At 50.0% G+C, this 27,967-nt stretch overlaps 1 protein-coding gene across 2 annotated transcripts in view; it reads left to right on the forward strand.

Moving 5' to 3' along the window:
- EPHX2 (epoxide hydrolase 2) overlaps positions 1 to 27,967 on the forward strand; it is a 67,531-nt gene that overhangs the window by 36,251 nt on the left and 3,313 nt on the right. The window contains exons 10-18 of one of the 2 annotated variants that reach the window (XM_028114407.2): positions 1,145 to 1,171; positions 3,355 to 3,440; positions 7,167 to 7,278; positions 17,013 to 17,087; positions 19,096 to 19,129; positions 21,013 to 21,115; positions 22,055 to 22,124; positions 26,107 to 26,187; positions 27,841 to 27,899. In XM_028114407.2, coding sequence (XP_027970208.1) covers positions 1,145 to 1,171; positions 3,355 to 3,440; positions 7,167 to 7,278; positions 17,013 to 17,087; positions 19,096 to 19,129; positions 21,013 to 21,115; positions 22,055 to 22,124; positions 26,107 to 26,187; positions 27,841 to 27,899 — 647 coding nt within the window. Of the gene's footprint in view, positions 1 to 1,144; positions 1,172 to 3,354; positions 3,441 to 7,166; positions 7,279 to 17,012; positions 17,088 to 19,095; positions 19,130 to 21,012; positions 21,116 to 22,054; positions 22,125 to 26,106; positions 26,188 to 27,840; positions 27,908 to 27,967 lie in introns of both variants that reach the window. The other variant, XM_088020999.1, reaches the window with a different exon arrangement.

Raw genomic sequence — 27,967 nt, forward strand, 5'->3', positions numbered from 1 at the left:
AAGGAAGTGATGAGTGTGAGGGGCATCGCACTACACCTAGGGCCAAGCTAGGGCTCCACAGATGAGCAGCTCCATAGACTTCTTTATTACAGCACGCAGAAGCTTCTCGCACGGGCTCAGGTGAATAGGGGAAGTGTTGACAAATGAGACGCGATCGTTCAGGAGGCGTGAGGCTGGGAAACAGGAAGCCAATGTGGCTTTCTGGAGGGCCTGAATGGCCTGTCACGTCTCTGGTTCATTTTCTCCACACCTCTGCTCTGCCCTCCCCGCCACCCCGTTCCCAGCAGGACTCCCCTACTTGCTCATTTTGTACCTCGCCCAGTATGATAGCCCCAGCCCCGATTCTGGAGGACCCTCATCTCCAACACCTCCACACATTTTAGACACCTTTTCTAGACCCCATGCTTGCTGACGAGTGTGGCCAGGCATCCGTGTCTGTGCTGCAGATCAAGGGGCAGGTGCTTGCTGTCCTGGGGCAAGAAAGCAGCCAGACCTCTCCACAGCAGTTTTCTTCCCCTCTTTGTCCCAGGAAGAAGCCACGATTTCTGTCTTACAATGGATCTGGCCCAGTTAGGGATGTGCAGTGACAGACCCTGGAAAATTTCCTGTGTGTGCCTGGGGTCTACCTGGTTCCTGAGAGGATGCTGGAAAGGGAAGGGAGAGAGCTCACGAGCTCGGGAAATGACTGAACATTGTATTAGTGTGCTCGGGCCAGCATAACAGAGGACCACAGACTGGGGGGCTTCAACAACAGACATTTCTTCTCTCACAGTTCTAGAGGCGGAAGTCCGAGATCAAGGTGACAGCAGTTTCATCTGAGGCTTGTAGATGGCCATTTCTCCCTGTTCCCTGTGTCTTCACATGGGTTTCCCTCTTTGTGGGTCTGTGTCCAAACTTTTGTTCTCATAAGGACTCTAGTCAGCTTGGATCCTGGCCCACTCTAATGACCTCATTTTAACTTGATCACCTTTAAGGACCCTACCTCCAAATACAGCCAGATTCCAAGGTCCTGGAGGGGAGAGGTTAGGGCTTGAGCATGTGAATACAGTGCAGCCCCTAACAAAGCAGACACAGGAATTCTCAACTGGAAGCAGCTGAGGTGGGTGCGTACAATTTCTGATTTTTGGTGTGTTTTCTTTCTTAGGAGATGGCAACCTTCCTGGATAAGTTGGTAAGTAATTATTTTGAACTGATCCCTGGAGACTTCCGTTTGGGTGGGCAGTTAAAGATGCAGCCTTTGAAGGTTTCCACTGTTAGAGCCCCCGAGGAGAGTGGCGAGGGCAGGAACAGCCCACTTTGGGGCCGTGGGAGGCAGGGTCAGTGGTCAGGAGGAATTACAAGCACAGAGGTGGCAAAGTGTGTGGAGAACAGTGTAGAGCCAAGTTTGTTTTGGTTTTGTTTGTTTGTTTGTTTGTTTCACGGAAAGCATTTTCCAGGGAACAGGATCCCTCTGTTGGCTTTAAGTCAGGGTAAAGAGCTTTGCTTACATCAGGAAGTTTGGAAACTATCCTATAGGCTAATATTTTACAACTTTTTAAGATTGACATCCCTTTAGAAATACCTCGAATCAAGTGCCTTCAGGTAACCTTGTTTGGAATGGCAATGCCAAACAAATAGCAGATCAGCGATGGTGATCAGAGACTATACTTTTGCTTTTTACTTACAGAAGATTGAGATTGCAATTAGGTAATACACTTCTCCCACCCTGAGTTAGGTCACACAGCCTGGACTGAGGGGGAGAAGGGTTAAGCCAGGACAGTGACAGTGGAGGGACAGCTGAGAGAGAATCTGAAAACAGCGATTTAGTGCCTGTTCGTTGGATATGAGAGTCGGGAGGAGAATTTGGGATGACTGAGGGCTTCCAGTTCAGCAGCAAGGCCTGGGGGCAGACCCTGTAGGAAATGAGGCAAAGATGTCACGGTCCCTGCCCTCTCGAAATTCTCAGTCCCACAGAATTCGCTTTGGACCTTTTGAGAATGATAGGGACATCTAAGAGGACATGGCCCAATGTGGCCACCCCAGTTCTGACTCTAGAGTGACCTCCTATCTAGAAAATTTCTAGCTGGCTGAGACAGTCTCTGACTCTGTTGAAAGAGAGCCCCTGTGGGGTTGCTGGCGGGCTAGGTGTCCCTCCCTGGCCCCGTCATTCCTGGGTTGCAGGGGAAGGAAGCTGGGCCCATTGCAGGTGAGGTGGTCATCTTCCACCTGGAGGTGGTGGCTGAAACCATAGGAGCAGAGGAGTTCCCCAGACAGGACTGAGGACTGAGCCGTGAAGCACTTCTGTGTGACAAAAGAGGAAGGAGTAGACTCCATGACGTGAGAAAACAGTCTAGAAAGCATAGTGTCACAGAAGCCCAGGGAAGAACATTTCAAAGGAAATGTCTGATGCCGCAGAAGAGTCAGAAGAGTGAGAGCCAAGAGGAAAAAAAAGACTATTAGAAGTGATTAAATAGCCTTTAAGAGGGAAGTTTCAGTGGACTCAGTGGTCACAGGGAAGAAGTCAGCATGCAGGGACTTAGAAGGTTGCCAGGGAGGCCACTGGGGTAGATCATTGTGAGAAGCTGGACACAGTGAAGACAGAAGCGTGGCAGGGAGCTGAGTCAGGGAGCCACTTTTCACGGTAGTGGCGAAGAATGTGGCCAGCAGGGGGTGGGGGGGGAGAGTCCTATTTTAAGTTGGGGAGGCCTGGGTCTGGATGACCATCTATGTGGCCTTGGGCAGGTCGCCTAACCACTGTGAGGCTGTCTCCCTATTGTGCATGAGAAGGTTATGGAGGAGTTCCAGACAAGAGGTGTAGGCACTTAGCACAGTGCCTTTGACATAGTAGGTCCTCCACAAAAGGGAGCTGCTGTCATTCACTGTCGGTAGCAGCAGAAGGAAGGAAGCTGCCGGTAGAGAGGGAGGGATTAAAGATGACTTTGAGGTTTCAGTGGTTAGTTAAGGGAGGAAAGATCCCAAAAGAGTGGGGCGTAGAATCATAATCACTCAATGAAAGATGAACATGGAGCACAGGGAGGTGAGTCATACTAACTTTAAGACAAAAAGTAAAAAAGAGGTGAAACAAATTTCGATTTGAGGGGAAGTAGAGAGGGAGAGGGAATTTGGAGCCTGTGGCCTTAGGCTTCTGAGAAAATATAAAAGATCAGTCAGCTGTGGAGGTTCTGTGGGGCCGTTATGTGTGGGAAGGGAGGCTTGAAGAGGGTGGACGTTGGAGTAGACACTGTGGGGTCAGTGGAGGGGGAGTCCCTGCCAGCACTGAGGGTTTTTTGGGCCTGCATGGAGCACAAGGCCTCAGGGCTCTCAGCACCCAACCCGGCAGCCCACTCACATTCCGCTCCCATCTTTGTCCTCTAGGGCATCCCTCAAGCCGTGTTCATCGGCCACGACTGGGGAGGCATGCTGGTGTGGAACATGGCTCTCTTCTACCCAGAGAGAGTGAGGTAATTAGGCCTCAGGCACCTAGAATTTGGATTTGAATTCCCGTTAGAATCCTTCCTCAGGTCTTGAACTCCAGTATACTTTGTGAAAACAGATAGGTTGTCTGGGAAGGCACCAAACATCTAGCTTCCTAGTGCCCATTGACCCATTAATAAGGAGGACTTAATGAGCTCATGTCTTAGGAAGCAAGGCCTGTCCCAGGACAGCTAACTCAGGGCCTGGGTAGCCCAGTGGGAATGCAGGAGAATGGTGGTAGACTTCGGGGGGAGTGGGTGAGGCATCGAGGGTGGCAGGGTCATAGAACAGAGTGTCAGAAGAAACTTCAGTCCTGGACTGGGAGTTAGGAAACATGGCTTTCAATTTTGCCCTGTGAACTGGCTGTGTGACAAATCACTTCACCTGTTAGGCCTTGGTTTCCTCAACCACAGAGCAGTAATGGTAACTCCTTTTGACTGTACAACCTGCAAAATGCTGTGCGGGTGTCAGGTTAGAATGGCACTTGGTGACAACCATCACATCATTCATAATCATTCTTAGAATGGCATCAGGGCTCTGGCAGCAGCTTTCGGAGGACAGGTTTTGAACCCAGAGAGGCAGGTGGTCTTTGTGGCCACGCCCCCGTTGAGCTGGCAACTGTAGTGAAAGCCTGCGTGGCCTCCCATTTCAGCCTGGGATCTTAGCAAATTAAATAAACACCATCTTTCACAGCCACCTGTATCTCCCTAACTAATCTGGTCACTTTTTCTTTGGTGGCATTTATAAGAACGGAAACACTGGAGAACTTTGTGCGGCCCAACATCAGCTCAAATGGCAGGATGATATCAGAGACCAAAAAGACTCAAACACTTCCTGAAATATCTTTTAAAGATTTTATTTATTTATTTATTTGACAGAGAGAGAGACAGCGAGAGAGGGAACATAAGCAGAAGGAGCGGGAGAGGGAGAAGCAGGCTTCCCGTGGAGCAGGGAGCCCGATGCGGGGCTCGATCCCAGGACCCTGGGATCCCGACCTGAGCCCAAGGCAGACACTTAACGACTGAGCCACCCAGGCGCCCCACTGCCTGAAATATTGTAAAAGTTGTTGCACTCTTGTGTATCTGATCTCTTTAGCTTCTCTCTCTGTCCTCTCATTCAGAGTTGAAATAAGAGCTCAGCTCTTAGGAATCGGGTCACTAGAAAGTTACTGTACAGACTGTAGTAGACGCTTCTTAAAGGGGACAGAAGGAAATAGAGCAACAGGCTTATGATCTCTACCTTGAAGGAAGTGAAACGCCTTCTTGTTGTTTTATTAAACTTAGTCTCTCTCTCTCCCGTGAGAATTTGAGAATATTTAACATGAGCCCAGTGAAGTTGTAGCCAGAATAACATTAGGTCTGAGACAGGCAAGCATGCTGTGCATTCCCATCCCTCCTCTCATTGTTCTGCTTCCATCCCATCTGACGTTGGTTCGGTAGTAGTTGCTCTTTCTGTGCTCATCAAAACGGGCCCTATTACTCGCTTCCTGCGGGGCAGGAGGAAGCCAAGACCCCCTTCCAAGGGCTGTCCGTGGTGGGACACAGCATATCTGGGCCTGGGCAAAGCTGATTTTAAGAATATTGTTGACATTGATCTTCACCTTTCTGGATAGAAAATGAAGGAAAGGGTGGTGGGGGAAGCCCACCTTTAAAGTGAAATACCTCTTTAAATCCTTGGTTTTGGCATTCTATTGAGATAAACTGCAGGGACCCATTTAACGTAAGGGTCTACTCACGTGTTTGACCAAGAATACCTTTTTATATCCTTTCTTTGATAATCATCTAGAGATTCTGTACCCAAAAGGAGGCTGTGGTTTAGCGTTTTCCAATCTTAATGTGGTTGGCAGCAGCATTGATATGCTAACATCTCATGTGGTGATGATAATTTTCTTATATATGGAATAAACTGTGTGTCAAGGCGATTGAAAAGAAAACTTTAGTCGGCTCAGAATATTTAGAAAAAGCTAGAATTTCTTGACTTGTGATTTAAGTAATGCTTAAAATAGGTTCACTCTGGTAACATTAGAAACCTTTCGACTTCGGTATAACTTATTTTATAGCCTAAGCTGCAGTGTCTCATGGTGGCCACTGGACATTTGAAATGTGGCCGGTTCAAACTGAGATGACTGTAAGTGGGAAATACCTTCCAGATTTCAAAGACTTAATACCAAAAAAAAAGTAAAATATCTTATTAATAATTTTTTAATTTATTACTTGTTGAAATTATTAATATTTTAGATATATCGTGTTGGATATTAAATTATTTACATCAACATTGGATTGTAAGTTAATATTAATTAACATATAATTGATATTAAGTACTATTTTAGATTAATCTCACGTGTTTCTTTTTACTTGTTTTAATTGGCTGATAGAAAACTTGAAATGGTATGTGTGGCTCTCATTATGCTTGGTTGGCACTAATTAAACCTCAGCTCTGCTTTCCCTGATAATTTCATTTGTCCTAGTTACCCCCTTCCTCCTAGTTTAACTCTCCCCCAGATATGGTCTTCTCCATCTTTCTCTTTGGGGAAGGAGTTTCCCTAGGATCAGAGTGGGCACGGGATCCCTTACTGATGAACCAAGCTCACCGTGGTCCTGCTGCCTTCTGTCAGCCCTGCCTTCGTGTGGTTGCTCAGATCTACCCCTCTCTGTTTTTCCTCTCGCTGCCGTCCTGCTGCTCTTGGGTGACTAATGCAGTGGTGTGCTGGCCCTCTCCCTGCTCTTGGGTGACTAATGCAGTGGTGTGCTGGCCCTCTCCCTGCTTCTGGTGTCCTTCTCTGCCCCCAGGTCATGTATCGCTGCTTGATACATCACTTCCTGACTGCAACTTCAGTCTGTTCCTCCCTTCTTCTCAGAAGCCCTCATGGTTTCCTTGGTTGTCTGCCTCATCGGATCTACTCGGGGCCCTTCATGTCCAGGCTCCCACTTGCCTCGCTGGCTTTATTTCACAAGAGGCCCCATTAAACACTTGGCCTCTGGCCACATAGATTCTTTGTGACATCAAATTCAGCCACAAGCTCTGCCCCCTTCTAGAATTTGCTCATACGACCCCGTGATGTTGCCCTTACATAGCGTCTCTCCTTCCCTACACTCTTCCACTCCTAAAAGCCAAGTTCACATGCTCTCTTTTCCATGAGAACTTCCGTGATGCCCAAATCTAGAAACTCTTTGTCTCTTTGAACTCCCATGGTGCTTGTGCTATTCTTATGGCTCATATCACAGTCTGTCTTGTCATGGGTATATTTGTCTAGCCTTTTTAAATTATAATAAGCTCTTTGAGTATGATTTTATATCCTCTCTCCCCTAGAATATAGCATGGAATTAACTCAACACAGAGTTAAATGAGGGAGGGAGGGAGGGAGGGAAGGAAGGAAGGAAGGAGGGAAGGAAGGAAGGAAAAAAATGAATGCATTTTTAGAAACTATAATCTAATTAAGGTTGATATACTGTACATAATGTGTATGTGTGTGTCCGTATGTCTTTGTCTCTGGCAAGAAGGTAAGAAATACTGCAGTTTCGTGGGAAAAAAACCACTGGGCTGGGAGTCAAGAAATCAGAGTGCTGACCCCATTCTCACACACATGGCTAATGTGAGATCTTGTGCACATCCCTTTCCTGCTCTGAGGTTCCGTTTTGATGTGTAAGGTCCTTTCTGGTTCTTACAGACTATCTTCTTACAGGGTCTGTATCTTGGTGTCTTTTTTTCCACAGGGCAGTGGCCAGCTTGAATACTCCCTTCATACCGGCAAATCCCAATGTGTCCCCAATGGAGAGGATCAAAGCCAATCCTGTTTTTGATTACCAGCTCTACTTCCAAGAACCAGTAAGTTTGGGGCCCTGAGAGCCATGATCCCAACAAGGTTTTTGTTCTTCTTTCTCCTTTGTCTCCCCTCCTCCCCATTGGCTTGATTTTCTCTCTGCCCTTTAATTTTCCATGGCATTAGTCAGAAATGATTTTATACATAGGCTCAGGTGAAACTGGCTCTGTAGCTCAGCTGGTCCTTCCCAGGTGACAACACGTTTCTGTGGGTGCGTATTTGGGGTGGCGAGGGGAAGGGAGTGGGAGTGACGGTGCAGTGGATTCTCCTGTTTCTCCGAAATTATGGGGTGGGGTGGGGCTGAGTGCTGGTTTGGAGCTGCCCTCTCTCAGTTCTGTGGCTGAGAGGCTGGTGAAGCCCACTTCTGGTTGGGGACCGCGCCTGGGCTCTTGCTAGGGACCTAGTCCCTCACTTGCTGAGGAATGTGGTTTGTGATTACAGGAGCACCAGAGCCTAAAAGCCCTACACCAGGCCCCAAGTGTGCTTTGAGATATGTAGGAGGTTTCTGGGTATCACCTCATACGCCTCAAAGCCAAAGGTGCCCTTCAAAGATGCCCCTTGGACCTTGGGTTGACACCCGTGATGGGGTGTCACTGCCACCTTCAGGGGGAGTCACTGAGAGCAGCACTGTGAGTCAGCATCATCTGGCCTCATCTGTAAGGGGCACCTGCCACTCGTCCATTCGTGGACTCTGGACCCCAGTGTCCGGCTACATCTGGGTAATTCCAGAGAAGATAAGAGATGTTGCCTTAGCACTCCCAAGAGAGAAGGATGGATTGAATTAATAACACAAGAACATCCCCCCACTTCTCTACCCAGACCTTGCCCTTGCTGCTCACAGGTGTGTCCCCCCGTGGCATTTCCTCTGTGCCTGTGTGTTTCTGTGTCCAAATTTCCTCTTCTTATAAGGACACCAGTCATAGTGGAGGAGGGTCTACTCTAAAGACCTTATTTTAATTACCTCTTTAAAGACCTCATCTCCGAATATCATTACATTCTGAGGTCCTAGGGGTTAGGACTTCCTAGGAGTTAGGAGGACACACAGTTCAGCCTGTAACAGGTGGGTAAGGAGGAAAGGAACAGTGCCCCGGGTGAGAGAAATGGGAGGATGGGGACAGTGAGGGGAAAGGGTAGGCGCGATGAGAAGTGGCCTCTTTGGAAGGTTTGGACAAGTGGGAGAGGAAGGAGGTGAGTGTCCCTGTGGCCTGGACACTAAGCCCTGCGCCTGTCGTTGATGTCAAAAGTAGTAGAGAAGAATCCTTGCAGGCTCATTGCCCGGTCAAAGATGGCCCCATGAAAATTCTTCCAGCTGGATTGGAAGTCAGAATCCCAATGTCAGGTGCGACGTACTGCCTGCCGCCCTTTTCCAGGTGTTCGCTTTGCCCCTGTGCATCTCACACTGGAGAAGGCTCTGGTGGTGGGGAGAGAAACAAAGTCTTGGTGGCAGGTGTCTTGGTGGCAGCTGCCTTGGCCTTTGGGAATTGGGGAGGGACTAGGGCCCCACCCAAAGCTGGGAAGCTGGTGTCTGGATTCCTCTCACCTCTTATCTGGCCCTTTCTCAATCTCTGGCTCTGCTTGGCCCCCACCCTCCAAGAGCCCAACCCCCTCCCGCCGCACGCTGTGCCCAGAGGACGCCCTTGCAGAGGACGCCCCCTCCGACCGCCACAGACCTTTCCATCACCGGTGCCCCGTGCTTCATAGTTATCTCTCACCCTCTTCCCTCCACCCTCACCAAGCCCCCATGCCCCAGGCATGGGCAACAGGCCCTCCACACTCAGGCCCCAGCTGCCAGGCTGCACCATATGGGGGACGCAGAGCGCGAGGGAGGCCATGCACTTTCATGCCCACTCCTTTCTTCCTTTTTCTTTCTCATCCCTTTGGATTCCCCATTCATAAGAACGGAGGTGCCCCCTGATGGGGGAGAGGGGTTGAGCATTACAAATACATTTAAATGTCAGAATGTTTTGACTGGTGTTTCTTAGGAAGAATTAATATCCATGAATTCATCTAGCAAATGCTTCTGCATCTTCTCTTGTGTGCCAGTGTCAGTTCTGAGTAACAACATGTACAGGTTGAAACAGTTCTTGGAGGGGGCGCCTGGGTGGCTCAGTCGTTAAGCGTCTGCCTTTGGCTCAGGTCAGGATCCCAGGGTCCTGGGATCGAGCCCCGCATCGGGCTCCCTGCTCGGCAGGGAGCCTGCTTCTCCCTCTCCCACTCCCCCTGCTTGTGTTCCCTCTCTCGCTGTGTCTCTCCCTGTCAAATACATAAATAAAATCTTAAAAAAAAAAAAAGTATTGAAACAGTTCTTGGAGAAGCAAGCAGGTGACACCTGCCTGGATAATAAGGCAGCCATGCAGGACCGGCCTGAAGACACAGCTTACTCTGGGAGCTCGTAAGAAAACACAGGTCACTCTTACCAGAGGAGAGACATTTGAACTGACCCTCGGAAGGTGAATAATAGGATCTGTGTGGGTGACTGGGAGAGGGAAGGGCATTCCAGCCTGAGGGGACAAATGGCTGAAAATGCATATGAAACTTGCTTCACGCAGACAAGTTATTTATCTCCCATAAATATCATGGGACATAAGAGAGTTCCAAACGAAATACTCAGGGATCCTGAAGGTGGGTTTCAGAAGGTCTGGAACACCTTGAAATTGCCTGCACAATGTACTGTATGCATGCATTTTCCCAGGGCAGGAGTTCCTTCCTCATTTCTATTACAACTGTGAGAATTCAGTACAAGCTAGGAGCAGTTGGAGCTGAGGGTCAGGACCTCAAAGAGCTTTAGTTAATGTGGGTTATGTCTACTGGTATTTACCATACTAGATATTAAATTTTTAAAATATTTATTATTTCACTTAAAAATAATAATGTGCCCATGTTAATGTAAATAACACATTTTTTTAGATAATATTTTCCTTAAAAAATTTAATGAGGGGGCACCTGGGTAGCTTAGTCAGTTAAGCGTCCAACTCTTGGTTTCAGCTCAAGTCATCATAATCTCAGGGTTGTGAGATCGAGTCCCGTGTCGGGCTCTGCGCTGAGTGTGGAGCCTGCTTGAGATTCTCTCTCTCCCTCTCCCCCAGGCATATTCTCTCTCTCCTTCTTTCTCTCTCAGTAGGTAAGTAAATAAATAAATAAAAAAGAAAAGAAAAGAAAAAGAAAGCCACGGGCCCAAAATGGCATCACTTAGGGGAAGGCCCCAAATCAGTAAACCAACAATCAGTCCCCAACCTGAGTGCAGTTTCAGCCCCACAAACATAACCTCTAAGCAGTCAGCATGGGAATTTCCTGGTCAGCACAAGGAAATCACTGAGAGGCCCCCTCCGTTCCCCTCAGAAGGGTGACCTTGCCTAAAACAATGGATTCTCTGCTGATCATTTCCTTATTTCCGCTCTCTCTACCCTTAAAAACCTTTCCTTTTCTGCAGCCCTTTTTGAGCGCCCTCTACTGGCCAGACGGGATGCTGTCTGATTCATAAAGCCAAATAGATCTTCAAAACATACTTGGTTGAATTTTTGTTGTTTAACAACACACATAACATAAAATTTACCATGTGAACCATTTTTAAGACTACAGTTCAGTGGCATTAAGTACATTCACTTTACCATACAGCCATCACCACCATCCGTCCCCAGAACTTTTTCATCATGCAGATCCAAAACTGTGCCCAGTAAACACGAACTCCCCATTGCCTCTTTCCTCCAGCCCCTGGCACCCAGCGTGCCACTTTCCGTCTCTGAATCCGACTACGCCAGGAACCTCATAGAAGTGGAGTCATACAGGATTTGTCTTTTTGGGTCTGGATTATTTCCCTTTATACAACATCCTCAGGGCTATTCCGTGTTGTAGCATGTGTCTGAATTTACATCCTTTTTAGGACTGAATGATATTCCATTGTACGTGTAGAACATATTTGGTCTATCTGGCCATCCTTCATGGACACTTGGGTTGTAGCTACTACTTTGTTTTCTTTTTAAAGATTATTTATCTATTTATTTGACAAAGGGAGAGAGAACACAAGCAGAGGGAGTGGCAGGGAGAGGGAGAAGCAGGCTCCTCACTGAGCTGAGAGGCTGATCGCAGGGCTTGATCCCAGCACCCTGGGATCAGGACCTGAGCCAAAGGCAGACGTTTAATGGACTGAGCCACCCAGGCGCCCTGTAGCTACTACTTTTTTTTTGAGCATGGTATGCCAAGTGGCTCTATTCACGAGCGCACTCTGGTGTTCTCCTGTCTTTCAGCTGAGCAGACAGGGGCTCTGGGGGGTTCACTCACTGGCCCAAGACCAGGTACTGACTGGGTTTGACCTAGCGTTGACTTCAAAGCCTACGTGCCTCCCTCCAAGCCCCTCTGGGAGGGAGCTTGGACTTTGTTGTGTGTGCTCATTCAAACAGGGTAGGCAGGAGCAAACCAAGATAAGCTCAAAGCCCCATGGACAAAAGTGACCTGGGGGGGGGGATATGCTTATTAACTGCCCCCCCAGCAAGGCAACGTTTTTTGGTTTCAAAGGTTATTATAGTCACTGTGGAAAAACCAGTGCCCCTATTGTTACGTTGTAGCTGCTGTGTTTTAAATCACAGGAAGAGTTTGGAGACCGGTTTTGTTCTCAAAAAAGAAGAAGAAGAAGAACAAAGCCTCTTGGTAGGGAAATGTTAAATATTCAAATGAGTGAAGGCTTGGTGGGGGGTGTGGGTCTGGGGCGAATTCAGCTGCTGAGGCTGGTCTGGATGGGCACAGAGCTGGGTCTCGAGGAGAAACCATGCACAGGGGTCCTGCCAGCATGTCTGCTCCTCACTCAGCAACAGGGAAGTCCCTTCCTACCTTGGGCCCGCAGTTTCCTCCACTGCAAGAGGGTGGTCTAGTTGGATGATTTTCAAAATAGGTAAAACTGCTTCAAACTGAAGCCGAATTTAGGCCAGTAAATAAAGCATAACGAGGAGAGCACCTGTTTCATTCAGGGGTGGGTGCTGGAACCCCCTCCCTCCTGCCTCTCTCCTTCCAAACTTGCCCCCACCACGCCCCAGCCAGGAGGAGTCACCATGAGCACTCAAGGTCACAGTGGATGCCTTCAGCCTGAGAAAGGCTTCAGACTGGGCCCCGGTGCCCATCCCTCCTACCTCTCGTTCACATTTGCTGAGCCGGACAGGGTGTGGCTTAGGTAAACCCCAAGTTTAGATTCAGTTCCTCCAGCTCTTTGAACCCTGAGCCAATGTGTTTACTGTCTCATCCTGCAAATTTGCCAAGTCTGGTGGAAACTAAAATTAAAAGGTTTGCGTGGGTTTTTTTTTTTTTTTTTTTTTTTTTGTTCTCAGTGAAGAGATGGCAGGCTTTGCATGTGTATAGTAAGAAAGAGGGGGAGGCAGCCCCGGGCAGCAAAGGTAAATAGAATCGGCTGGGCAATTTGAAAGTGACAAGTTCCATGTTTTAATTCTGAAGATTCTTCACGTCCTTGCTTAGCCTGGGGATATTTAATAGCCCCTCTGCCCCAGAAATCAGAACATGGTTAGTGCATGCCCTCTTCCTGCTGCCAACACTGGACTCTTCTTTACTCCTCCTTAATAGTATATGTGTATTTTTATTTTTTGGAAGAAGGGTGTGGGGCGTGCACCTTTGTGTGTGTGGTATGGGTGTCTGGCACCGTACAACCAGCTATAGGCTGTATATACCAGAGCAAGCCAAAGCCCACTTTTAAGTATTTAACCAGCTGAGAAACTAGATAATAGAGAGCAAATGTGGAGAAAAGAAATCATAGGTGGCAGTCAAGAAGAGACGGCTTCGCCAGGTGGAAGGGCACCCTGACATCCACAAACGATTTTCCTCCTTCTCCCTCACGGTGTTCAGAGTCTCCCTTCATCCCCAGAACACCCATAGTAATGCCCCCCCCATCCTGTCCCCCACCAGGCACCAGGCTACGGGGACAGCTGGTGACTTGTTACTGTCTGTATTTTGTAGATGATTTATGCTTGGTACTTTAAAAGAAAAAGTACTGAGTTGTATAAAATAAAAAGTTGGCTCCGCTTTCCCTCATCTAGAAGTAGCTACTATGAATAGTTTAGTGAGTATTTCCCAGACGGTTTTTTAAAAGATGCTTTTAAGTGTGATGGGGCGGGGGGCATGCGTATGTGCATATGAGCGTACATGTAATTTTTATAGAACTGAAATCGTGCTGCTTTTTCATTTACTAGAGCGTGGACAGATCTTCCTGCCAATACATGTAGATTTACCTCATCTGTCGCAACGGCTGCTTGGTGCTCCAGAAATGATGGTGGACCATCATTTATTTAGCCAGGCTGCCCGACTTCCTGCTTTGATGGACCCGCCTCTTGCTGTCCCCACTGTCTTGGCAATGAAGCCATAGACCCAATTAAGTTCATCTTCTGAGGCAGAGACCTGTTGTACATCTTGGAAGGAGCAAAGGGGAGACCACTGGGTAGGGACGCGGGAGCATGGTGTCTCTGGGAGGAGGTCTGAGTTCTTGAAGATGCTGCTGTGCCCTCCCAGCTGTAGGAACCTCCCTGGCAGAGGAGGTGATTGAGAGCTCCTCCCCTGTCAGCACTCTGGGTGAAGAGTGGGGACAACACTTGGTCTCCTTCATTGTATGCGACGTATCTGGGGTTCCTCTAACAGTGAGGGAAACGTGTGCCTGGGGAGGAAGGTGGGTGGGGGGCCACGTGCTGAGCTCTTGGGAGCCAGATCCCGCGCCCTGTGCTCAGCACAACTGTCATCCTGCTGCGGGGGTGGGGCGGGCAGGTGCCCGGGCCCCCTGAACCCGGGGTTACGTAGGCCCTAGTCCCTTTCCCTCTTCACCCACCCTCCCAATCACGAGACTTAATCTTAAGTTGCTCAGTCAAGTATCAGGACAGGGGCTTGCAGCCCTGTTTGCTGGATTCCAAAGTCCATCCCCTAAGGGCTCCACTCAGGAGCACAGAGGGAGGAGCCCCGTCCCTCCCTCGGGGCAGGCAGGAATCTTGTCATTGGTCTGTGGGACTTAAAACATGGCATCGCCTTCTAAAAACTTACAGAGTCAGATGATACCAGCAGGGCACATGAGCAGAGTACAAATGTCATCATTTTCTCCCCTTTCTGGCCCTCACCTTTGTCCTCATTCTCCCTGTTGATCTGATCTACTTTCATGTGGGTGGACAGACTTATTTACCTTGTTGATCCCTTTGATCTCTTTTATTTTTTACTGACCCATTTGGCATCCATCTGCTCTTCTAAGGACCATTTGCAGGTCAAAGCCCTGTCCAGACCTCTGCGCCTGGGGAGACTCCTTCGGACCCTGGGCTCGTGAACAGCAGCAGTTTCGGGGCTGAGGACGGCTCCCAGTAAATAAAAGCGATGACCCATGTGATAGGCAGGGCTGACCGGGGCTTTTATCGATCACTTAAAATATACTTCCTTCCATGGCTTTTTTTCTTGCCGTGGCGTTTGATCGCAGAGCAGAAAGTCACGACCACATCTCCATCATAATTGAATCTGACAAATGGGAGGGAGGTTGTAATGAACACATCGACATTGCTCACATGAGAAAATCTCAAACTGCAGACCCAACACTGCGGAAGATAAATGTTTCCTTTCGGGCCTGCTGCCTTCTCATAGATCCAGAGCCCTCACCGTGTCGATGTGCAGAACAAACGAAGTGTTGTATCGTGGGGCCTCTTAATGTGTGCAGGACGGAGAGGGCTGCGGGTCACTAGAACGCTTTAGAGACCTGGCCTATAGCACCCTCCTCTCTGAGAACATGAAGGGGAGGAGAGGAACCAACATACAGGTGCAGCCCCTGCTCTGTCCTACGACCGGTCACAGATGCTCCCAAGTGGATGCTTCCCTGCCCTCAGGGTGGCCTGAGGGGGCCACGCTAAAGCTCTGTGGGATCCAACAAGAATACAGTTATTTTATTGGGATGGCTGAAGGCAGGACTCCGTGGACAAGGCAGTTTTGGGGACAGGTGTTGAAGGTTCTTTGAAGGCCACACTGAGGGAACTAGGTGTCCTTTTTTTTTTTTTTTAAGATTCATTTATTTTAGAGAGCATGGGGGGAGGGGGAGAGGGAGAGAATCTCAAGCAGACCCCCCCACCCCCGTTGAGCATGATGGGGGCTCAATCTCAGGACCCTGAGATCATGACCTGAGCCAAACCCAAGAGTCTGAAGCTTAACCGACTGCGCCCCCCAGGCGCCCTGGGAGCTAGGTGTTCTTGATGGAAGTTCCAGTCTGCTAAACCAGGGAGCTGAGAAAGTAAGGGCGCCCACTCAGAAAACATTTTGTGGTCCATTTCAGCCGGTGTCTGGGTACGTTCAGGTGAGCCCCTGGAAAGCAGGAGAAAGAAGTAGATTGGCACTGTGCCATAGACTGAATGTGTTCCCCCCCCCCCAAGTGACATATTGAAATCCTGATCCTCACTGTGAGGGTGTCAGGAGATGGGACCTTTGGGGGGTGATTAGGTCATGAGAGTAGTGCCCTTGTGAATGGGAGGAGCGTCCTCTCCAGAGGAGAGCTCCCTCGCCCCTTCTGGCATGTGAAGGCACGGTCAGAAGACAGGGAGTCTGAAGGCTCCTTGATCTCAGACTTCCTAGCCTCCAGCCTGAGAAATGAATGTCTGTTTACAAGCTCCCAGATGTATAGGATTTCGTTCCAGCAGCCGGAATGGACTAAGACACGGCCATACTCATTCTCAGTGTCCTGCCATAGCACTGGTCTCCTCAGGACTGTGTTGGGGAAGGATCTTGATTCTTTCCGAGCAGTTGCCCCTGGGGTGGGGGTGGGGGGTTCTCTGCCTCGGGGACAGCTGTCTTTCTTTGCACAGATTTTATAACAGCTTTCAGGTCCAAGGGCTTTCGATTTCCAGAAAAGAAAGACTGGATTAAAATGTTCCTTTTATGCCCTAAAAAATCACGTCCCGTGAGACTAGCCAGTAGATTAACATCCACTGATGGATTTCAAAGCCCCTTGCCACCCCGTCTTAGTGTCTGTACGTGCTCCTGGATGGAGGATTTGGGTAAGAGGAAAAGGAGGTGGGGAGCTGAGGAATCCAGACCCTGAGTTTCCGGCAAGAGAAGGGGCCCAGTTATCTATGGGATGGATGAAGCAGGTTCTGGTCAGAGACCTGGAAATGACCAAAGAACCATGTGTTAGGTTAGGCATCATATGTAACAACACTCCCATGAGCGGGGAGACCTGGTAATCTGTCACCACAAAGGATATGGGTCCCAGCTCTTCCCAAGGCAACCTTGCTGCCCTGACCTTTGGGAGACAATCCATGGGCATGGAATAATAATCGGTCTATAATAATTTAGGCCCAACTCAAAGAGGTTGGGTTTGAAGTTACCATAGCAAAATAAGATGCGTGAATGGAACAACTTTTGGCCTTTCCACTTGGCTTCTTGGAATCCTTGGAACCGTTCCCTCACCAGCAACTACTCCTGTGCAGCCCTCCCCCAGTCCCTTAAAGGGCTTATTACAAGTAAGACGTACTCACTGTAGGAATTTTGAAAAACAGAAGAAAGCAACATCCTAAACCCACTTCCCGCGGGGGACCGCTGTTAGCATCTTGTGTTTTATTTGAAGCTTTTAAAACGAGTTTTCAATGGAAAATCCAAACTAATGCACTTCTAATGAAACGTGGGCTGGATGGGACAGAGGTTGGGGGCTTCCGGCTTTTGGTCCGATCGGGGAGGGCTCTGGTTCCCAAGATTTCTGCAGAGTCCTTCCTTTTGCTTTCTGGATTTGTTTTAGGGAGTGGCTGAGGCCGAACTGGAACAGAACCTGAGTCGGACTTTCAAAAGCTTCTTCAGAGCAAGTGATGACATGGTGAGTGTTGCAGGGGGTGGGAAGGCGGGGTGGGGGGGGGCGGGAGGGGAGGAATGGGAGCTGCAGAGGTTTGAAGGCCTCTGGAAGGCTTCCCTGGGAGGGAAGGATCCTGGCGTGTGGCAGGGTCTGGAAATGAGCAACGTGGCCTTCTTTTCTTTGACTTCTGTAGTCAGGGTCATCGAGGTCCTCACTCGACCGCTCCCCTCGTCGTGGGGAAAGGTTACATCCTCCCTGCCCCACACCAGTAGGGCTTTGGAATGAAGATCAGAGAAGGATTATAAAGGATTTTAATAGCAACAGTTGAGAAGTTGTGCCATGACTGCCGCTACCATTTTCACACGCAGAATTGTTCGTCCAAGTCCCAAATCAGTTGATATCACTAACCCTTGTCTTGAAAAGGAGCCTAGAACACTTTTAACTCCATAACCCTAGCCAGCTGTCTTTTTTTTTTTTAAGATTTTATTTATTTGAGAGGGAGGGAGAGCACAGAGAGGGAGAAGCAGACTCCCCACTGAGCAGGGAGCCCGATGCGGGGCTCGATCCCAGGACCCTGGGATCATGACCTGAGCTGCTTAACCGACTGAGCCACCCAGGCGCCCCACCCCCACCCCAGCCCGCTGTCTTGTGTGTGGGTCGTCCTGTCACTGCCGTTGTTCATATAGTCAGTGCTGCTGAGACGTTCCCGTGTTTGCCAGCGCCTTTGCTGGTCGCCCCTGGCATTTCGCTTTCTGTTTCGTGCAATTTCTTCCTCCCCGAAGTACCTTCTTTGGTAGTTCTCTCCCTAAGAGTCTGTTAATAATAAACTTATAATTTTTGGCCTGAGAATATTTTTATTTTGGATCTTCAGTCCTGTAGACTAGTTCATCCAAGGATGGAATTCTAGGTAGAAGCTTCTGTCGTTGCTTATTAAAAATCAGCCCAAGCTCTGCCCTCCTTTCTGTCGTGATGTCTAATCGGCAGTTGAATACATCTTCGAAGTTTTCTTTTTAATTTCCACAAACAGGGTTTTTGTTTCTGTATGAAAGTTGTATTTGGCTCTTTTTCAAATCGTTCTAAACTTTGGTGAGAGAGTCTTGTTGTATTCTTGTGTTCTAGTTCCTTCTTTTATGTCTTTAATCAAGTTAAGCATACTTATTTTTTTCATTCTCTCTCTCTCTCTTTCTCTGAAAGTTCTATTACTTGATATTGTTGGAGACTCTGATTTTACTGTTTGCTGTGTTTGCTGTCTCTGCTGTCTCTTGCAAAGGGGCCTGTGTGTGTGCATGAAGGGTGTGAGGGTGTGGCAGAGTGTTCTGAAATTTTGCTTTGTGAGCTCATCTTCAGCAGCACTGAAACTGCACCAATCTGCTTCCACTGGGCTTGAGAAAAGATCCTCCTGTGCTTTAGCATTTGCTGCCTCTGCCAGGTGTCCCGGGGGCATCACCAGCCCGGGCCCACTTTTCTTGTTGTTGTTTACCTCACATCTTGGGGGTTTCCAGATCCCGTAGTTAGAGTACGTTTGAACCTGAGCACCTATGAAGGCAGGCTTATAGCCATGAATTCCTAGGGGAGCTTTTGTGGTTTCCGCTCCATACCAAACTGAAATGGAACAAGTCCTTTGACATTGCTCCACATGAGGGGTGGATTTTTTTCTAGCCCACCCTTTCACCAAGGACTGCAGATTTCCTGGGTGTGCGGTAGAGGGGTGGAGAGTATCTCCTGTTTTAACTTCCCACCCGCCATTGGTCTAAGGTCTCACCTCTTGTTCCCATGGGTTGCGTCAGCCCAGGTTCTTACATGACCAAGGCCTGCAAGCACCCAGGAGCAGCCTTGGTACAGAGCTTTGGTTGTTAACCACCTCGGCTCTGACCCCCGAAGATGTCTCTAGCTCTCTTGGGAGTTGAGCATGTTTGTGTGACCTGATGGCACTCGTAGGCCTTTGGTTGTGACAGGGTTTACACATGACCTGTTTCAACTTTTTCCTTTACTTCATCCATGACGACCTTTCTAACCTTCCTTTTCCCTACAGGCTTTTCTCAGCGTGAGCCGAGTCCGTGAAATGGGTAAGAGAGGTTTTTAGGAGGGAAGGGGGGCAGGAGGCTCATGGCAGGAATCAGCTGAAGGTTAAACGAGTGTCCATCTGACTGCTCTGAGCAGAAGCATCCCCCGCCCCCCCCCCGCCCCAGCTAGCTCTGAACTGTGACTTAACATAGGCCCCCGCTGGTGAATAGTGCTCACCCTAGCTCTGGGCTGACCACACGGCCTTGGTTCCTGCCGCCCCAGGGAACTTTGGGTCCAAGATCTTAAACCACAAGAGCTTAGAGGAATCTTAGAGCTCATCAGGGCAATCCCACCCTCTGCTGATAAGGACCAAGACCTAAGATAGGGACTGACCTTTGCAGGATCACCTGGTGCACATGGAGCCCAAGTCAGCTAGACCCCAAGCCAGAACTCCTCTGGTCATAATCCACTGGCCTTTCCTCTACCCGTGTCTTGCTTTCCCGTCATTTCCAGTTCCCCCACGTGAAGACCATCTTTGTTCTCCCTCCTGGGTTGGATATAAGTGCAGAGTCGAAGCCGAGAGCAGTTAGGAGCTCATCCCCATGGTGCCCAGATCCGGCACTGCTCCCACAGAACCTTGCTTTTAAGCCCCCACACAGTGGCCTTGCCAGTATGCACTCGCATTAGTGAAGACGATCGCTGCCTCTTGTTTGAGTACCTACTGTGTGCATCAAACACGGGCCTGGCCCCCTAGAGATCTATTCTTTATCGTCAAAAATCCCATTGTTACCACTATTCTACAGGTGAGGAAAATGGATCTCGGAAGAGTTAAGGTATTTGTTCAGAGGGGTGCGGCTGGTCTTAAACTCCTCCTACCCTAAAGGCCATACTCCTCTCACTGGTCAAGAACGCCTTCTCCCTCCTTCCCTCCCTCTTTCCCTCCCTCCCTGTCTTTCCTCTTTCATGCGTCACTTGTTCGTTGCTTCATTCCCTGAGCATGTGGAGCCCGCGCTTGATGCGAGGCAGGGGCAGATAGCTAGATGCACAAAGCACAGCCGCTGCCTTAGGGTGGCAGACAGCAGTGGTCACAGGAGGAGAGCAGGTGGGGGCTCTTACAGAGGCGCTGAGCGAGCCAGGAGCCCCACGCCGGGTCAGGGAGGCGCCCTGATCACATACCCCATTGATACATCTCACAAAATCTGCATCACCCAGTTCCTATGCTTCTGAGCTTTCAAGAGCCTGAAAATGGTGAGTCAGCCCTGTTCACGCGCCAGCATTACTGGCCCTTGTGGCTGTCCCCTGTGAAATAGCAGCAGTCCCCGGGCTGCCCAGCCACCAAGGGGACTGGGGACTACCAGGACACAGGCTGCACCTCCGAGGACAAGATAGGATTCCACAGTGTGCAGAGGGTCATGAGCATCAGAAGGCAACGGAACGCGTGCTCCCTGTCCTGGACTTTCTTCCAGGCTAAGAGAAAAATCAGAGCACACACTTCTGAAAATCCTGAGAATCAGTGGAGGTATCTAAAGAGGGACGTTATTAGGCCATTTAGAAAAGGTTTAGTGGCGGGGGAGAGGGTAGCTGGAGGGCTGGTAGGACCTGGTAAATAGTAAACAGTGTCATCCTGGAATTACGTCGTGAGTTTCTGAGGAAGGGGATATGGTTTGTCCCAAAGTTTGTCCTGGAAGGGGAGGTCTGTGTGTGTGGTATTACTGGGTTCCAGAACGACAGCGAGGGCACAGATTTGCAGCTTGAGAGGAGATGGGCTCATTGTGGAGAGAAAAAGAGAATGAATGAGGGAACGCAAGACCCTTCCCTGTGAGTTCAGGTGTGACAGGAGAGGCAGTTCCCAACTGAGAGGTGCCCAGCCTCAGTTGGGAGCACGCCGGAGTTAGGACTTGGGTGCCTGGTCCCAGGCTGGGAGCAAACAAGTGGCTGTTTGCAGGAGGACTCTTAGTGAGGGCCCCAGAAGAGCCCAGCCTCAGCAGGATCGTCACCGAGGAGGACATCCGGGTCTATGTGCAGCAGTTTCAGAAGTCCGGTTTCAGGTAAAGACAACAGTGCCCCAAACACAGTAGAGAGCCCATCTGCCAAGAGGGGCTCTTCTGCTCTCAGGGTACAGGGTGAGGCCTGGCTGTCCCTCCTGTGAATGTGTGGCCAGCTTCTGCTTGAACACCTCTGGTGTCAGGAGGCTCACTCCTGGAGCTACTCGGGCTGCTCTAGGGTGGGATAACTCAGCTTGCTTCCCCCTTGTGCTGATGGGCCCCCTCAGAACAGAGGGTTAAAAACATTTTTTTCAGTCATAACCCCTGAGAGGACCAGAGGACAGCTCTGGGTTCTTTCTTCAGAAAAACACAAAAGCCTACCTAAACTCAGAAGTTACATGTATTTTCAGAGGAGGGTTATCGACCTCTCTTGTTCTTGGTGTTGGTTGGTGGGTTGGTTGGTTGGTTGGTTGGTTGGTTGGTTGGTTGGTTTTGAGGACTGGGAGAGTGTTCAGGTCCTGGCCTGGCTGTCCTTACCTGTCCAGAGAGGCCTCTTTGAACCCCTTCCCTATATCCCATTGGAAAGAGGGTGCGTCCGCGCTACATCCACCTCCCAAAGTCGCTCTTCAGTAGGTTCCGGGGCCGGGGAGTGGCTTCTAGATGGTGAGGGAACGAAACAAAGCTCCCCATTATCTAACACGACCGCCCTCAGAGAACGTGGCGAGCCCTGTGGGGCCAGCTTCTGTGTGTTTTGGGAAGCCCCCTTCAGAGGCTGTCTCGGCCAAGCCCTGAATGCCTGTACTAGGCCTCGCCCGTTAAAGCCTAGCAGGTGTGTTGGGCAACCAGATGGGAACCCTGGGCTCTGTTCTCTTTCCCCCCTGCAGCAACCTTTGCTCCCACTGGGAAGACTGGCTCTGCGCGCAGCTGGTTCCCTGGGAGGTCTGCAGCAGAGTCCTCTACTAAGCTTTCTTGTTTTTGTTCCCTGATCTTCCCCACCCCCAGAGGTCCCCTAAACTGGTATCGAAACATGGAGCTGAACTGGCAGTGGGGCTGCAAAGCTGTGGGATGGAAGGTGAGTGCTGGTTCAGTGTGGTTCAGTGTGGTTGCGCTCCACCATGAGCCCCTCTCGGGGCTTCTCATTGGCCCAGTGAATCTGTCCTTGGATCAGAGCTGGGGTAGGGGGATGGGCGGGCCAGTCTGACTTGCCCTCTTTCTCCTTTCTGTCCTTTCCCTCCACTCAAGGGGGTTCTCAGAGGACTTTTGCTGATGCTTTCCTTGGAATGGTTGAGGGTGGCATTGGGGCAGGACAGGGGTCTGGCCAGGTGATCGCAGCGCCGCCATGGAAGGCCCCAGGTCTCCTGACCGTGCCCCACGTCAGGGCAGCAGAAAGTCCAGGATGACTCCCAAAGCGGAGGGTATCATGGAGCCCCCATTTCACAGAGGAGCGTGAGGTGCTCTCAGAGAGACAGGCTTTAGCCGCTGGCTGTGTCACCTCACCCAAGTCAACCTGAGTCTCGGTGTCCTCGTTTGCCAAGCAGAAGATGGGTTTCCAGTCTCTGGGTCTGCAAAGGGAATAGAGGTAGACCCCGCTTTTTGAAAGTTCGCTTTTACAGAAGACCTACGTTAATAGTGGGTTTTCGCAAACTGAAAGAAATCCAGAGGATTTTTGCTTTTAGCAAAAAAGGCAAAAAGCAGAAATAACATTTAGCATTTCTTTCGCAGTGAGTCATTATAGAGGCGGTTCACAAGCCAGAGGGGTCCTGCCAAGCCCCTTCCCAGGAACTCCCCTCAACATCTCCGCATCAAGCTGCCATAGCTTTGAACCATCTCTGAGCATCTGGGCTTGACATTGCTCTCTTTTGTGTATCCGTTAGCAAGATGTTTCCTAAGGTATTAGAAAAGCCGAAAAGAGGGTCTGGGAAAGTTCAAAAATTTTTTCATATAAATTAATGGTGACTGTTTTTTCACCTTACACAATTTTGGCTTACGGGAGTTCTCACAGGAATGCTCTGCTCTTGGGGAGCGGGGGAAACCTGTAACAGGTCCCCAGGTTACATTCATAATGTTAAAAAAAACCTATGGGAAATTTCATTTTCGCGTTCCTCAGCTCACTCAATCGCCCTCGTTATCTCGTCGATTCACTACGACATGAGCACCCTCTATATGCCAAGCACTGTGCTAGACCTTAGGGATCCCATGGCGGTTAAAACAGATGAGGTCCTGACCTCGTGGGGTGATATCTTGAGGCGATAGAAGCTGGAACACGGTAATTAAGAGCAGGCTGGGCAGCAACTCGGCCTGGGATCTAATCCCTGTGTGACCTTGGGTAAGGCACCTAACCACTCTGTTCTCCACTGCCGCCTCTGGACTGTGGGAATGACAAGAATAGTGCTTACCTCATAGGTGTGTGTAAGCATAAAATGGGTTGATGCCTACAAAATGCTTAAACCAGCGCCTAGCACATACGAGTAGTTCCGTTAAGGCTCATCATCTTCGTCTCCCTCATCTGTGACTGACCAAAATGACAAAACCACGGTTATAGGCAAAAATCTCTCCCAGCATGGAGGGACATAATGACAGAGTCTTTGGGAAGGTGACGCCAGGGGCGCCAACGTTGGAAACCCCATTCTTCTGCAGCTGCCTCCCGATCTTCCTCCTCCCCACCTCTTCTCACGCCCCCACAACCAGTTTACATTGTGACTTGGAATATTCTAGAGTCTACAACAGCCTCAGGATGAGTTTCTGCAACAACATCACCCTTGAGCATCCCCTGGCTCTTCTGGTCTGGTGGAGGGGATGCAGTGAGAAGCCCATGGTTTTGCACATAGGGAAGAAACAGTTGGGCGAGTCCCTTAGGCAGGGACAAACCGATGCTGTTTGAAAATTATAACGGTGGAGGGAGAACCAAGAGGCTAGAGGAGGCTTTCTCCAGCCCACAGTGTCGTATATGTCAGCAGGCGAAAGCAAAGTCATTTCTGCCGCCGCTAACATTGATAATGAATGGGCTGACCCATTCATTCTGGAATCCTGGCTGACCTTTTTAAGCATTCATTGAATTCGAAGAAAAGGAATATTGATCTCCATCCAAGGGCATCTTTCCTTCTTCCTGGTGTCATCTCTTCCGTTCTGTTCACAACCAAAATTCAACTGAGTAAATTTGAAGATCTAATTGGCTTTATTAAATGATTCCTGGATCGGGCAGCATCCCATCTAGCACGGAGAGGGGCGCTGAGGAGCTGTACCAAGGGGAAGGTTTTTATAGGTAGGAGGGGGTGGCTAGAAAGTTCTAAGCGAAAGAAAAGAGAGGATTGTTTCAGGCAAGGTCACCTTCCCTTAGGGGGAAGGGCAGGGGTCTTAAGCACATTCCCTCACCTTCGTATGGGGTGGGGAATAGAGAGGGCCCGTGTGATGGATGACCTCATCAGTGCTAATCAAAAAATTCCTGCCTCAAGGCTCCTGGGTGGCTCAGTCGATTAAGCATCTGCCTTCGGCTCAGGTCATGATCCCAGGGTGCTGGGATCGAGCCCCATGTCAGACTCGCTGCTCAGTGGGGAGTCTGCTTCTCCCTCTGCCCCTCCCCCTGCTCGTGCTCGCTCGCGCGCTCTCTCTCTCTCTCTCGATCACTCTTTCTCTCTCAAATACATAAATAAAATCTTAAAAAAAAAAAATTCCTGCCTTACCAATTAAGACATTTCTGGGGCAAGTTGGAACTGCAATTAGGTTAGGTATTAAGCTCCAGTTTAGTAATTTGGCCAGCCCCAAGTGACATCATTTGGGGCCTACGGGTTTCTTTTTCACAGTTCTGTGAGTATCAGTCACACAGAGTGGGCCAGCACGCATGTTCTTACGCACACACACGCACACAAAACCCGCATTGGTCACTATACTGTTGACTCCATCTGTATTAGAAAAACCCAGTCTTGTCCTTCTGTGTGTCTCCTTTACTTTTACACAAAACGCTTCACCCTGCTGACATTTCTGGTCACCAGATATATGGGGGTTCCCCCCCACCAAGCAATTCTCTGCCACACCAGTTTGGTGTCCTACAATTCAAATCCATTCTGACACCGTCTCCCCAGAGGTAGTGCCGGATCCCGCAGGCAAGGGTCCCCCAAGACTACCCCCACTTCAGATGCCAATCACAAGTCCAGCTTGTCACCTGTGCTTCTCGCTGATTGGCGGTACATCTGAGGTTCCCACAACTCCCTCCTCAGTTTCGGCTAATCTGCTAGGGCGGCTCACAGAACTCAGGGAGCACAGTTGCCAGTTTACTAAAGGAGATGACAAAGGATACAGATGAATAGCCAGAGGAAGGGATACATTAGGGTGAAGTCTGGGAGGGTCCCAAGCAGAGGGGCTTCTGTGCCCGCAGGAGTTGGGGGTGCATCTCCCTCCCAGTGTGGATGTGTTCGCCAACGTGGAAGCTTCCCGAACCCCATCCTGTTGGTATTTGGGGGGGCTTTATGGAGGCTAACTCATGTAGGCACAATCAATTATTAACTCCATTTCCAGCCCCTCTGCCCTCTCTAGAGAATGGGGGGTGGGGCTGAAAATTCCAAGCTTCTAATCATGGCTTGGTCCTTCTGGTGACCAGCCCCCATCCAGGAGCCCACCCAGAGATGCCTCAATAGAACAAACGATACTCCCGGTGCTCTATCTCTTTGGAATTTACAAGGGTTTTGGGAGCCCCGTGTCAGGCAGGGATGGGGTCAAAAGCCCAAATATTAGCACAAGATGCTCACAATGTCCTTATCACTTAGGAAATTACAAGGGTTTCAGGAGCTCTGTGCCAGGAACCGGGGCAGACACAAATATATATATTTTCTCTCCTCTCGCACCGTCCTTTTCAGATCTCCAGTAATAGCGATGCCTCCTCCCTTCAAAGCCTGGGGAAACAAAATCAGGGCCCCACCGGCAGAACCATAGTGGGTCTTTGTGGGGTGGAGGGGGGCAGTGTTAGTTAGGGAGGAAGGCACAAAGCATGAACACGAAGTACTGTGTCCTTGCCCCGGGAGAGGGGCACAAGAAGGGAACGTTTCCTCCCTCCTCCCCAGATCCTGGTTCCGGCCCTGATGGTAACCGCGGAGAAGGACCCCGTGCTCGTTCCTGAGATGTCCAAGCATATGGAGGACTGGGTAAGGGAACGGTCCTGCCCTGGGGTCATCGGCACTTCCCGGCAGAAGGCATGGGCGGCCAAGGAAAGATGACAGCTGAGGCCACAGAGCGGGAGATCTCCTTGAACCACTTGCTCGACAAGGTTCTCCGGCCGTAGCATCGCTGTCATCTCTTGGGAGCTGCTGTCATGACCGATGCTGCCTTCCCCTGCACCGGTGTGGCCTGTCACTCACTCACTCACTCATGCATTCGTTCGTTCGTTCGTTCATTCATTCATTCATTTCATGGGCTTTTACCGTGCACGTAAGTGTGTTGGCACAGTGCTAGATTCTGGGACGGGAAGGATGAATAAGATACAGAGCCCATCCTTGGGGAGCCCACTGTCGGCATTTAATCCCGAACCCAGGAGGGAGTGATAGAGAGGGCACGGTTGGGAATGAGGTCTTTGCACAGGTGCTGACCTTGGTGAACATCTGGCCTTGGTGAACAACTAAGGCTTGCCTGGCAGAGAGAATGGAGACAGGATGAGAGGCAGGGAACATTCAGGGCATGCTGGGAGAATGGCAGGAATTCCAGAAGGCTGGAGGATTCTACTGAGCCCACGGGGCCAGGCTGAGCTTTGTACATCCATCCATGAGCATAAGCCACTGAAGGGGATTGACAGGTGACCGCCTTGTGGGTTGGAAGCTCACTCTGCTACAAACGTGGAGGTTGGTAGGAAGTGGGGAGGTTTGCAGGTGGGGTGACCATGGGCTGGCTCATTTATCCTCCCTAGCTGCTGGGAGCAGTCCGTGCACACTTGGCTGTGGCTTTGTGAGCATCATCAGACACAGTAGACAGTGTGTTAAGTGGGATGTGGTGTGGGCTCTAGAACCCACTGACAGAGGGCTACAGAAAGCCATGAGCCCGTTGCGGGGCTGGGTGGGGCTCATTCTCTCTGGCCCTACCCTCCGAAGGTTTCTGTAGAATTTCCAGTTCTTCAGCTGGCCCTTTCCAGCCCTGACAACTGACTGCTAACCTTGCTGAGGTATGTGCTTGGAAGGGGCCGCACTTGCCTCTGGGAGGAAAGCCACGTTTTTTCCCCAGCATTTTCTCCATCGTGTTGCTCAGTTCAAGGCTTGTGTCAGGAGGGAGCCCGCATGTGCCGAGTGCAGTGCTGCTCCCTCTCCATCCTTGGGGCTCGTTGCTCTGACCCGCTGTGGGGATTCAGGGTCCAAAAAGGGAGGCTGAACAACCCTGCGTGCAGACCACCAGGGAGAAGGGAGGCGGCCTGAGAGGGGGGCACTCAGTCATGTCTGCATGGCAGGAGCCACACAACAACCAGCCATTTTCCAGCTGGTGAACAAGCCGTGTCCTAATAATTCTAAAGAGAAGCAATTTGTGGTGATCAGTACAAGGCAGCCCTGAATTTGAATCTTAGCTCCACCACGCGCTGTGTGGCCTCGGGCAGGTTACCTAACTTCTCTGAGCCTTCATCTTACCCCATAGGATTACGGTCAAGGTTAGAGAAGGCAGTGCACATAGAGTACCTGGCACATAGTAGGAACTCAACAAATGCCCGTTCCTTTCCTAAATAATGGAGGGTCTTCGGGGGTGGCCTGTGGGGAGCACTAACCAAAAGCCAGATCATTTGCATTCTGCCATTGACTTTTCTGGGTGGGGTTTTCTTGCAGATCCCCTACCTGAAAAGGGGACACATTAAGGATTGTGGACACTGGACACAGATGGAGAAGTAAGGAGGTGTGGCAGGGTAGCGGGGTTGGGGGGGGATCCCCTGGTTGGAGGAGATCAGGGCTTCCT

Source organism: Eumetopias jubatus, unplaced genomic scaffold (genome assembly GCF_037043125.1).
Source record: "Eumetopias jubatus isolate StellerSeaLion01/CBP00866 unplaced genomic scaffold, mEumJub1_p1.0 scaffold_2, whole genome shotgun sequence".
Lineage (NCBI taxonomy): Eukaryota > Metazoa > Chordata > Mammalia > Carnivora > Otariidae > Eumetopias > Eumetopias jubatus.